This window comes from Aotus nancymaae, unplaced genomic scaffold, assembly GCF_030222135.1.
Source record: "Aotus nancymaae isolate 86718 unplaced genomic scaffold, 86718_ANA_hifiasm-v0.15.2.pri h1tg000003l, whole genome shotgun sequence".
NCBI lineage: Eukaryota > Metazoa > Chordata > Mammalia > Primates > Aotidae > Aotus > Aotus nancymaae.
This window is the reverse complement of record NW_026988414.1, coordinates 69,570,025-69,582,771: the sequence shown is the minus strand read 5'-3', so window position 1 is coordinate 69,582,771 and position 12,747 is coordinate 69,570,025. Positions and strand designations below refer to the sequence as shown.

At 35.3% G+C, this 12,747-nt stretch overlaps 1 protein-coding gene across 2 annotated transcripts in view; it reads right to left on the bottom strand.

The window, feature by feature from the left end:
* The window catches only part of LRRC49 (leucine rich repeat containing 49), a 139,173-nt gene that overhangs the window by 81,925 nt on the left and 44,501 nt on the right, over window positions 1-12,747 (bottom strand). For both annotated transcript variants that reach the window (XM_012451310.3, XM_012451311.2), the window contains exon 8: window positions 3,270-3,331. In XM_012451310.3, the coding sequence (XP_012306733.1) occupies window positions 3,270-3,331 (62 nt within the window). The remainder of the gene's footprint in view (window positions 1-3,269; window positions 3,332-12,747) is intronic.

The following is a 12,747-nucleotide window of genomic DNA, read 5'->3' as shown; positions in this document are numbered from 1 at the left end:
AGAGTGATTTCTTGATAAAGATAAAATGATAAACCATTTTCAGAGAGGATTATCATGCCTTGGAGAATAGTGATGAAGGCAAGTCACACCCCAAAGCATGTGCTTCATTGACCTTTAACCATACTATAATTACTAACAAAGGTCATTAGAGACTTTAAAACAGCATTCCTTCCTCAAAACAACAAAAAAAAGAAAATCTTTAAAATTTTCAGTGACATTATAAAGAAAAAGCTGAGTCCAAATAACATGGTCTTACTAAAGTAAGAAAAGAGGTATGACAGGTCCACCCTGACAGAGAAGAGTATTTTATCAGTGACATAGGTTAGAAATTCCAGTGCACAGTGATAATAAAAAGCAACACTATTTTTCTCAGTTTTATTGTTTTTAAATGCATTATTGACAAGGCACCTCCACATTGTTTAAAAACACCTTGGCATACCACACCCACGCCCTACCCCGATATACCCCACTGCACAAATAAAAGGTTTAGTTTCTCTAGAAATTTTGGGCAAGATCCTTACTGACAAATCAGTAAATTAAGCTGGAAGCCCAAAACAACTGCCAAGAGAACTTTGATTTACTTACAGCTTTAAACTTCACAAGTCTGCTCATTAAACATAGACTAAATGACCTAGTAAAATAAAAAACATAAAAAAGGATCCACCAAAAAGAGTTCTTAGATCACACAGAAAAACATTTCTTTTTGAGGAGTTAAATTCTCCTTCTAAATCTTTTAAATATAACGAGTAATACCTGTACTAAGAACACATACATTTTAGATGCTGAAGAGGCTGTAGTGAACAGAATAGACATATTCTTCTGCCTTTGTCAAGTTTACAGTCTAATAGAAGAGACAATATAAAATAAAAGTATGATAAACTCTAACACTGCAATAATAAGAAGCTATATATGCATGTGGTAAGATCTCACAAAATTTTTCAAATTTTTTCATCTAACCCATAGTAACAAACATTTTAACATTGTAACCCAGTTTCCACATTGTCTATAGTAAAATAACATACATACATATGCATATATAGACATACCCATATATAATTAAAACTGGAAAATTTTTATGAAACAGTATATGCTCTTAAAATGTGTGACAAATTCTGATATTTTCCATTCCATTTTAATGTACCTGGTTGTAAATCACTAAACTGATCCTAGGATCCCTATGTGGTTTTTGACCTGAAGTGTGAAAAACACAAGCCATTGGTATTTTTGAGTCAGTTGCATTTTTAAAATAAAGGTACAAATTCCTGAGCCCTACCTAAAACTACTGAATTAGGGTCCATGGAGCATAGGCCCCAGAAAGCTGGCACTGTAAAACCTGGGAACTCTATTATGGCAGGATACAGAAGAACAATTGTGCCCTGAATATATACTGTAGCTTTCACTACAGGTTATCTGACAGCCCAGCTATCTGAGATATTTGTATCTTGAGTAAAGTTCACAGAAATGTTTTCAAGGTTGCTGTCTCTGGTTTGCCCCCCCTCAGACCCAATATATTTGCTATACCAACTCCTGGACCACAAGCATCAACAAGAATAGAGCAGGAAATGCACTGTGCCTCAAAAGCAGACCTGCTGGAAACATGAGAAGAAGGTATATGGTGAAAGCTACATAGAAACACAGAGAAAGTAATTGTGGAGAGAATAAAAGCCTTAAAATTGTTGGCTGACTTCTATCTCTATTTTCTTGAGAAATCACACTTTTTAAAGAAAGTTATAAATAACAATCTCATTAATCTTAACTTTATTTTGCTGAGTGAGCGGAATTCCTTTCCAGGTTGAGAAGAACACTTCCCAGATACAGGCAACCAAAACCAACTTCCCACAGAGCTAGGAGTTTAAGAGTTAAAAATTCAGACGTTCTGGGGACCTGGGAACATCATAACTCTATATAATCAAATGTATATCTCTCTTTAAATTACTCCCCATAAACAAGAAGCAAAAGAAGTAATGAGTTCCACCACAGGTTGAGGGAATCCAAAAGTTTGCAGCATTTTAAACAGCAAGTATTTCACATATTGGAAAAATGAGTGACTATCTTCTCTTAAGAGTTATAAATGATTTTTAGAAAGAAATTCCCTTAAAAAAAATGAGTGTCCCTTCCATTGCCATTGAAAAGAAATTCTACCTCCCCAAGATAGAATGGCAGCTGGAATGTTGCATTCAAAATACACTGAGAAGAATATGAAAAGTCTATCAAAAAAAACTTTAATATTTTTTTCCACAGAAGAGAAAAAAAGAAAAGAGTAACAGTATTTTCTTCAAAATAATGTCTATTTGCAAAGTTCACTGTCTTTGGATAATTTCTGTCTTCTAGAGACACAGTTCAGGATGCTTGGGTTAAAACAATTCTGATGGAGGACATGCAAAAAACATGCCAACAGACAACATACAAATTAAACTGGTTTTTAATACAGAAGCATAGACCTGGAGTTCAGAAAAAGATATGCTCTAAATCTTTATATATATATATTTTTACCCTCTTATAAAATCAGATTCAGAGAACAGCCTTGAGGTGAAACTAAAGAAAGAACTGAGGGCATTAAAAAGCCCTCAGTTTTTTTTTTTTTTTCAAGCTAAGTGGCTCCTGGGAAGGAGGAGAAGGAAAGAATTAGGGAAAAGTAGGGGCCCTTTCACATTGCAAAGTCTTACTGTACATCTCAGTTCCAATTCTGAAATCTTTCACATAGACACTGAATGAGACATTACCACAATATAAAGGATGATATGCTTCAAATCATTGGAAAACTAAATTTATACATTTCTATATTCTAATCCACTGTCTCTTAGCAGCATTAATTCTAAGTAGAGATACTAAGTTAGATGGCAGTTTGGCCTAATTAGCAAGTGGCTCAGTGACAAATATAGCCTGCTGAATTAAAATTGCTTAGTAGCTCTATAAATTACAGCTGATAATTTATGAAATTCTAATTCAACTGACCAATGCCATGAATGTCAAACAAAGGACAGCAAAATATATGTTGAAATTTCCATGTACTCATGTTTTACAAAAGAGCAACTCTAAAGCATAATTCAATCAAAAGCACATGCTATACTAATTTCATCATGTTAGCATTACAGGCAAGAATACACACAAGAGCTTTGCTTTCCCACAAAGAACTTTGCCTTATCATTTTCTAATTTAAAATCTCCCATGACAGTAAAATTCTCCAAGGTATTTACAATTTTAATCTACAGCGCTAGAACCCATATAATCAAGTTATAATAAATGACAACTTGGGAGTTTCCACTTACCTAGATATATTGTTGAAGCTGAGAAACAAATGTTGGAGGCAGGGCAAATTATCCACATCTCTCTGGAAGAAAACAGAAAGCAAAAATGAATCAGATGAAAGAAAAAACTATTATAAATGTCTTCTTGCTAAGCTATTGAAATATATAATCATTTCTATTTACTGCAACATTGCTACATCATTGATTTCTACTGGACAGTGAGCTCCATTCTCCTCCACTGCAGATTAAAGGGGAGGGTTTCAGTACATCCGCAGAACAAGCTGCACCACTCGCAAGGTAAAAAGCACTGAGGAGACAGGGAGAGATGCTGCCGCGCCTCTTTAAGCATGCTTTTGGGAAAGATGCCAAAATGCTACTTCAGCATTTCAACTGTAGCACAAATATAGTATGATCAAACATTTGTTAAAAATCACTGTTAAAGAGAAGCCATTCAAAAGCTTTAAAATTTAAATTTACACAATTAGCCTTCTAAACAATAGTGAGAATTTTAAAGCCATTTAACTCACTATTCTCAAAACCTTGGCAATAAACCACCAGTTACAAATGAACCAATATACTAATGATTCCCCCATAAAACTAAAAGTAAATCATAGTAAGTGTCACTGAAGGGCACTGTAAGGGCAATTCCCCATCTCAGCTCATATCAGAGGTTCTTACAATAGGAAATCTACCCTGTTATAGTTATGTACACCACCCCAAAAGCATATCTCTGCTGTTTAAATACAGTTAACCTTAACAAATATTGAATTGTTTAGGACCAAATTATTCTTTAAAAAACCAAAAGATAAACACAAGAAAAAGCTACCTAATTTCATTTAATGAAAAGATATAAACCTTCTGAAAAGATTTATATATAATGGAGTAACAGAATCTCACAGAAGCTTAGTAATTACCAAGTCTACAACCTTATTATTCTCCTAGGAAAAGTGACCAGTTGAGGTTATTGCAGGGGAAGAATAAGGATGTGGTGGGAAGGTGGCCCAGGAGTACATACTGTCCCTAGAGGCTGAGACAGGGCAAGATTCCAATTGTCCCGACTTCCGGTGCTCTGCTCCTCAAAGTATTACATACTGCCACTTCTCATACAAAATGCTTTTCATTTTTAAGGGCAGTATGATTTGCAGTAATTCTCAGTTATATTGATTTGAATAATACAAAAATAAGTATATTTTACATGTCATTGTGACCGATATTTAAACCTAAATCAAAACTTGTTTTACTGTTTCCATAAATCACTATCTTTCTTCCTCCCTCCTTTTCTTCCCACCATTTGAAAACTACCATTTCTAAGACGCGAGTAAGAGTTTAGGCAAGTGCATTAAAATTATAGACAAACCTAGCTTTCTCCAAAATGCTGTATTTATTTTTTTTAAGTTTGTTATCCAAAGAAAACATAAAAGTGATAGAATTAAGACAGAGATACTTTTTTATGGTTTTTCAGAAAGCAAAGGAAAAATGAAGCCGCCTTGTTTCTCTACCTTCCCTATGTACTATTCTCTAAACTTCTCTCAACCCGTTAGACCCTAAACAGTGTAAAACGAATGCAGCAGCCCATGATCAAAACACTGGCTATGTATAACATTCATTTGACATTAGCATTCTCAGGCCCACCCCAAAAAAGCCTATTCTGCAGATGTGAGAAAATGATTTTTAGAGCTTTTCATGGTCAAGGAGTAAGTCTGCAGAAACAGGAGGGCAGCCAAATTCTCCTCAGTGGGTGATATACTTCATATGTTGGCAAACTTCTGAAATCATCCCTTTCAGCTACTTCTCTCTGATATTCCCACAAATAGAGGAGAAGTGATGGACTAGTGGTAGGGCTCATTTCATTCCAGGGCCCTAGTTTCCAAAGGATAGCCTACTGCCTATCTGCTCTCTAGAAACATGAAGTCACAGCCAGACTGAAAGCCCTCTCTGTATTCCTGGGGAAATCTCTTCTCCCGAATTCTTCCGGGAATCTACCTGAGATATTTCTGGACACAGTAATTGCTACTGACACTCAACTGGGAGAAACTGAGAGGCAGCAGCCTTTAAAAATACATTTTTAAATCAAGGCATCTCATTTAAAAAATACATTTGTCCCTTTGAGCTCCAGCATATCATCTTCAGAAATTATAAACACCTTCTGAGACATAACTTTTTTCTATTAAAATATAAAACTCAAATTCTATCAGGATATGATTTGTGAGAAAAAGGTTCTTTAAGTTTATTTGATGAAACTACAATATTATAATTATTTAATCTTTGTTTATGAGACAAAATTTTACCACAAGTCTTTATGAAATTTTCAAAATCATTAAATGTTATTGCCTGATAGAGTTATAAAAAATATTCACAAGTTGAAACACTAAAATACAGAATTTAATTCTATATATCTTTATAATCATTTACATAGATAGCCTTTCCAGAACTTTAAAAAGCAAATAATTACCCACAATCATTTTTTGTTATTCCAAATTTCATTTCTGTAATAAAATGTTAAGTTTTCTCCAATTTTCCTAGCAATTCTGTGATATACTTTTGTAGTGAAATTCTAGCATTACAATAGATAAAAAGAAAATACCATATTTACCATATCAATTATTTATGCATGCATTATTATATTTATTTATTTATTGAGACAGAGTTTTGCTCTTGTTGCCCAGGCTGGAGTGCAATGGTGCAATCTTGGCTCACCGCACCCTCTGCCTCCCGGGTTCAAGCAATTCTCCTGCCTCAGCCTCCCAAGTAACTGGGATTACAGGATGTGCCACCATGCCCCGCTAATTTTGTATTTTTAGTAGAGACAGGGTTTCTCCATGTTGGTCAGCTGTTTTAAACTCCTGACTTCAGGTTATCCACCTGCCTTGGCTCCCAAAGGGCTGGGATTACAGTCATGAGCCACCACGCCTAGCCTATGCATGTATTACTTACAGAAGAAAGACCTGTTAAAAATTACTAGGGGATGGCTCCTCTAATATGAGAGAGTAAACAAAGGATGGGATATATATAAGATCCAGGGAGTACAATTCATCATCTAGAGAGGCAAAGAGAAATCCAAGGATGAAATCTGTATAGCAGGGCTAAATGCAACCAAGCTACAATAGACAGAGGACAGGAGGCTCTGGAAGGGTATCTCCAAGAGATAAAAATGAAACATACATCACCTAAAGTCTTTGCCCACACAGAGAAGAATTTTACGTTCTGTTGAAGAGTTTGGAAATTAATTAATGATAGTTAAACAAACTCTAAATTGAGACAGTTATTAATCTCAGGGAAAACAAAAGTTTAACACCATGGTCTAAGACTCACTTTGAAAACCTCACCTTGCTTTGTCAATCATCCTAATCTATTTGATCATAAATGTATCCATTTTCATTAGCCCCTGCATTGAAAGACCCATCCTAAACCAGAACCCCAAGAAATTTCAAACTAAATCTCCTGTCTTTGCCTTTGAAGATACAGCCAAGGAAATATCAAGGTAGTGTGCTTTTACTTGCCAGAAATAATTTCTCCTTTGCTTTATCAAATAATCATTCTGGTGGCACTCTGGAGGAGCCAGCACTCAATAATCTGCTTATCTAAAAATTATTTTGGAATGATGGGGAAAGTGGAAATGGGGCTCAGGGATAATGTAAGGAAGCTAAATTCTCATCTCTTTAAGAAAAAGTATTTATTTTACAGTCAAGCATTAAATACTCCTAACACTGGAGGGGTAACTGGAGGTAACTATTTCAGAAGATAACTATTTTTGGAGGTAACTATTTCAGAAGATAACTATTTTTGGAGGTAACTATTTCAGCATCAGAGAAACTATAACAAGCAGATAGAATGCCAACATACCTAAGATGAGAGAAAAAAAAAGAAATAAAATGTTTTTATTCTGAAGGTAACTATTTCAGTGTGTTAGAGAAACTATAACAAAGCAGACAGAATACTAACATACCTAAGACGAGAGGAAAAAAATGAAATAAATTGTTTACATGTAGGGGAATATTTATAGCTCATCTGTTATTAATTTATTCATTATCTTAAATGTATTACATTTAATAAAACATACTGAAAATAATATTCAAAACATTTTTGAAGTAAAACTCAAGACTATTTTATGTATTTGGAAAATATAATCCTTTTAAAAATAAAAAAAGAAAATTATTTATCACATGATTATTTGAGAGGATTATAATTATTTTTCAAAAAAATACTGACTTGTCTTCTGAGAAAAATGCTTGTCCTACTCTGCTCAGGAACTGCTGTCCATATCCCTAAACTTCATAAAAGAACTAAATGGCTAGGAGCAGTGGCTCACACCTGTAATCCCAGCACTTCGGGAGGCTGAGGTGGGGGAGGTCAGGATTTCGAGACCAGACTGACCAATATGGTGAAACCCCATCTCTACTAAAAATACAAAAATTAGCTGGGCATGGTTGCATGCACCTGTAGTCCCAGCTACTCAGGAGGCTAAGACAGGAGAATTGCTTGAACCTAGGAAGCAGAGGTTGCAATGAGCCAAGATCATGCCACTGCACTGCACTCCACCCTGGGGGACAGAGTAAGACTGTCTAAAAAAAGAAAAAAAAAAGAACTAAATGATTCAACAATCTGACCATGTGGGGACCATCTATCACTGAAGCTATTTTTAGAGCAGCTTCCTCTAGAGGAATAAGGAAGAAAAAAGGTGAACAGATAAGGATTTAGGCATGTACCAAGTAGGGCAAATATGAGTATAATAAAATCACAGCTATCCTAATTTTACAATGTAGGCTTTCATACAAAACAAGTTAGAGTAAAAATACATAGGGATAATTATTCTAACTTTGAGAGCTGTAAACAGATTTATTCACAAAGCATCAAACAAGTTTGGATACAAAAAACAAAGTATTCCTTTTTATAAAAAGATTTATTAAGTTAATTCCAAAATACTTGCTTCACTCATCACTTTGTGACACAGACACATATTATATGAGGACTAATAGCTGCAAGCCATATATTAAACTCTAATCATATATATAAATGCCAACAAAAAAAAGTCCAAGTCCATTACTTGGCTTTGTTACCCAAAGGCATTAATGTACTTATCTGGTTTTTGTACTTGTTTACTACTCATTACACAGCAATAAATATCAGTCAATTCAGCCTCATCTTACTCTTCCAGTTTGATTTTCTTCTACACACTGTCGTAATACCCTAGAGAAAAAACTGAAAGGGAACTTAAAACCAGACCAGTAAGAAGGCACTGATATGCTGACTAATTAGGGAGATGTCCAGTCTTTATAATCTAGGAGAGCTAGATTTAACAGCTTTGAGGAAATTTTTTTAAAGCCCCAATTTCATAACCATAGGCTTTCCCTCACTGGAATTTACAGTTCAAATTTACATCACAAACATGATCTAAAAAGACCCCTCATAAAAAAATGGTGCCTGGCATTCGTGACCCTAATACTCCTGGCAAAACTGTCTGGAAGGACGCGAATTCAACTCAGGCTTTGCAACATCCTGACTATTCCAAACTACTAAACTATAAAGAAAAAATTACCATGAGTAACAGTCAGTAGAACTTTCAGGCAACAGATGTAGAACTGCCAAAAAATTAAGAAAATATAATAACTTGATAACGACTATGGAATATTTATGTTTAAATTTGTAGGAGAAATGAAAGAAATTAAAACAAGAAAAAATAAGGTGCATGCATGCCTCATTTTATCATGCTTTGCAGATATTGTGCTTTATTTTAATTTTACAAATTGAAGGTTTGTGGCAATTCTGTATCAACCAAGTCTATCAGGGCCGTTTTTCCAACAGCACGTTCTTACTTCCTCTCTATGTCACATTTTGGTAGGTCTCACAACATTTTGAATTTTATCATTATCATTATATCTGTTATGATTATCTGTGATCAGTGATCTATGATATTACTATTGTAATTGTTTTGAGGCACCACAAACTGTGCCCATATAAGATGGCAAACTTAATCAACAAATCTGTGTTCCGACTGCTCCACTCACTGGCACTTCCCCCATCTCTCTCCCTCTGCTTGGGCCTCCCTTTGCCTTGAGGCACAACAATATTAAAACTAGGCCAGTGAATAACCCCTACAATGGTCTCTTAAGTGTTCAAGTGAAAAAATGAGTCACAAGTCTCTCACTTTAAATCAAAAGCTAGAAATGATTAAGCTTAGTGAGAAAGGCATGTTGAAAGCTGAGATAGGCTGAAAAACATGTCAAAAGCTGAGATAGGCTGAAAATCTCTTACACCAGTTAGCCAAATTGTGAATGCAAAGGAAAAGTTCTTGGAGAAAATCAGAAGTGCTATTCCAGTGGAACACAGGATTAATTTAAAAAAAAAAAGGAAGAAAGTTTGAGTGGTCTGAAAAGAAGATCAAACCAGCCACAACACAACATTCTCTTAAGCCAAAGCCTAATCCAGAACAAGGCCTTAACTCTACAATTCTATGAAGGCTGAGAGATGAGGAAGCTGCAGAAGAAAAGTTGGAAGCTAGCAGAGGTTGGCTCATGAGGTTTAAGGACAGAAGCCATCTCCATTACATAAAAGTGCAAAGTGAAGTAGCAGCAAGCGCTGATGTCAAAGCTGCAGCAAGTTACCTAGAAGATCCAGCTAAGATAACTCATGAATGTAGCTACTAGCCTAAACAACAGATTTTCAGTATAGATGAAACAGCCTTCTATTGGAAGAAGATGCTATCTAGGACTTTCATAGCTGGAGAGGAGAAGTCAAAAATAACTTCAAAGCTTCAAAAGACATGTGGACTCTCTCGTTAGGAGCTAACAAAGCTGTTGACATTAAGATGAAGCCAATGCTCCTCTGCCATTGTGAAAATCCTATGGCCCTTAAGAATTGTGTTAATATGGCCGGTCGCGGTGGCTCATGCCTGTAATCCCAGCACTTTGGGAGGCTGAGGTAGGCGGATTATGAGGTCAGGAGATTGAGACCATCCTGGCCAACATGGTGAAACCCTGTCTCTATTAAAAAAATTAAAAAAAGGATTGTGTTAATTCTACTACACCTGTGCTCTATAAACAGAACAACAAAGTTGATGCTGATGACAATATATCTGTTTACAGCATGGTTTACTGAATATTTTAAGTCCACCATTGAGATTTGCTCAGGAAAAAAGATTCCTTTCAAAATATTACTGCTCATTAACAAGACATCTGGTCACCCAAGAGCTCTGATGGAGATGTACAAGGAGATTAATGTTTTCATGCCTGCTAACACAACATCCATTCTGCAGTCCATGGAGCAAGGGCTAATGTCAACTTTCAATGATTATTATTTAAGATATACATTTCATAAGGCTTTAGCTGCCTTAAATAGTGATTCCTCTAATGGACCTGGGCAAGTAGATTGCAGACTTTCTAGAAAGAATTCACCATTGTAGCTGCCATTAAGAACACTTATGATTCATGGAGGAAGTCAAAATATCAACATTAACGGAAGTTTGGAAGAAGTTGATCCCAACCCTCACGGATGACTTTGAGTGGTTCAAGACTTCAGCGGAGGAAAGAACTGCAGATGTGGTAGAAAGGGCAAAAAAACTAGAACTAAAAGTGGAGCCTAAAGATATGACTGAATTGCTGCAATCTCATGATCAAACTTGAATAGATGAGGAGTCACTTCTTATGGATTAGGAAAGAAAGTTGTTTAGAATATCACACTAACTTAGTTGATAGAGCAGCAGCAGGGTTTGAGAGGATGGATTTCAATTCTGAAAGAAGTCTTACTGTAAGTAAAATGCTACCAAACAGTATCTCATGCTACAGAGAAATCTTTCATGAAAAGAAGGGTCAATGAGGCAAACTTTATTGTTGTCTGATTTTTATGCGACAGCTATCCCAACCTTCAACAACCATCATCTTGATCTGTCAGTAGCCATTAAAATCACAGCAAGACTCTCCCTCCACCAGCAAAAAGATTATAACTTGCTGAAAGATCAGATGATCATTAGCATTTTTGTAGTACTAAAGTATTTTTGAATTAAGGTATGTACATTGTTTTTATTAGACATAATGCTATATAGCACATTCAATAGACTACAGTATCATGTAAACACAACTTTTATATACACTGGGAAACTAAAAACTTCATGTAAGTCACTTTATTGCTACATTTGCTTTATTGTGGTGGTCTGGAACCAAACCCACAGTATCTCCAAGGTATGGCTGTATTAGAAATAAAGAAATCTGGGCATTTATTTAAAAAAGTTCATGTAGAACTTCTACAAAGAAAAAACTATGGTCATTTTCAAAAACTCAATGGATGGACTGAAAATCAAATTAGACAAATTGAGGATAAATTGAGTGAATTCAAAGGTAGAACCAGATAAGTGGTAAGAATGAAGAAATGAAGCAGAAAGAAATAAGAATGAGAGAGATTAAGAAACAAAGACTAGAATGAAAAGGTCCATACTATATCCAGTAGGTGTTTAAGAAGTGGAAAGTCAGAAAATAGAAGTGCAATGTTAGAAAATATAAAGACTAAGCATGTTTCCATAATAAACGAAAGATATGTGCCAGCCATGGTGGCTCATGCCTGTAATCTCAACACTTTGGGAGGCTGAGGCAGGTTGATCATTTGAAGTCAGGAGTTCAAGACCAGCCTGACCAACATGGTGAAACCCAGTTTCTACTAAAAATTAGCCAGGTGTGGTGGTGCACACCTGTAATTCCAGCTACTTAGGAGGCTGAAGCAGGAGAATCACTTGAACTCGGGAGGCAGAGCTTGCAGTGAGCCAAGATAGCACCATTGCACTCCAGCAGGGGAAACAGGAGCAAAACTCCATCTCAAAAATAAATAAGTAATAAAAGTTAAGAATCTGAAGATTTAGGAAACACAAATATTAGGTATCTAATAAAATTACCACATTTTATTAAATCTAACATTATCTTATTTTATTCAGCACTTGGAGAAAGTAAACTTATAATTAACTTATAGTAAAATAATAAATCATTTAAAATTTTTATTTATTACTGAAAGAGCTCTTTTGGACTTACTTAACCAGGTTTTTTTTTTTTTTTTTTTTTTACCGCATATCATTCTTATGCATACATAAAAACTAAGTTACACAAAGTAAATTTGTTGAACTTCCAAAATATCTCCACTTACTATACACTAGAGTATATAGTATACAAATAGATGGAACAGAATAGAGGGTCCAGAAAAAGATCCATTTGATTAGTACTCGATTTCAATAAAGACAATTTAATTCAGTGGGGAAAGAAAGTTTTTTTCAATAAAAGGTGAGGAAGAAAATAGATATCCCTATGTGGGAAAAAGGAAACATAATCCCTTACTTCACAGCATACACAAATTTAATTAAAAATGGATCAGAGGCTGGGCATGGTGGCTCATGCCTATAAACTCTGACACTGTGGGAGGCCAAGATAAAAGGATCACTTGAGCCCAGGTGTTTGAGACCAGCCTAGGCAACATGGCAAGACCTTGTCTGTACAAAAAATAAAAAAATTAGCCAGGTATGGTG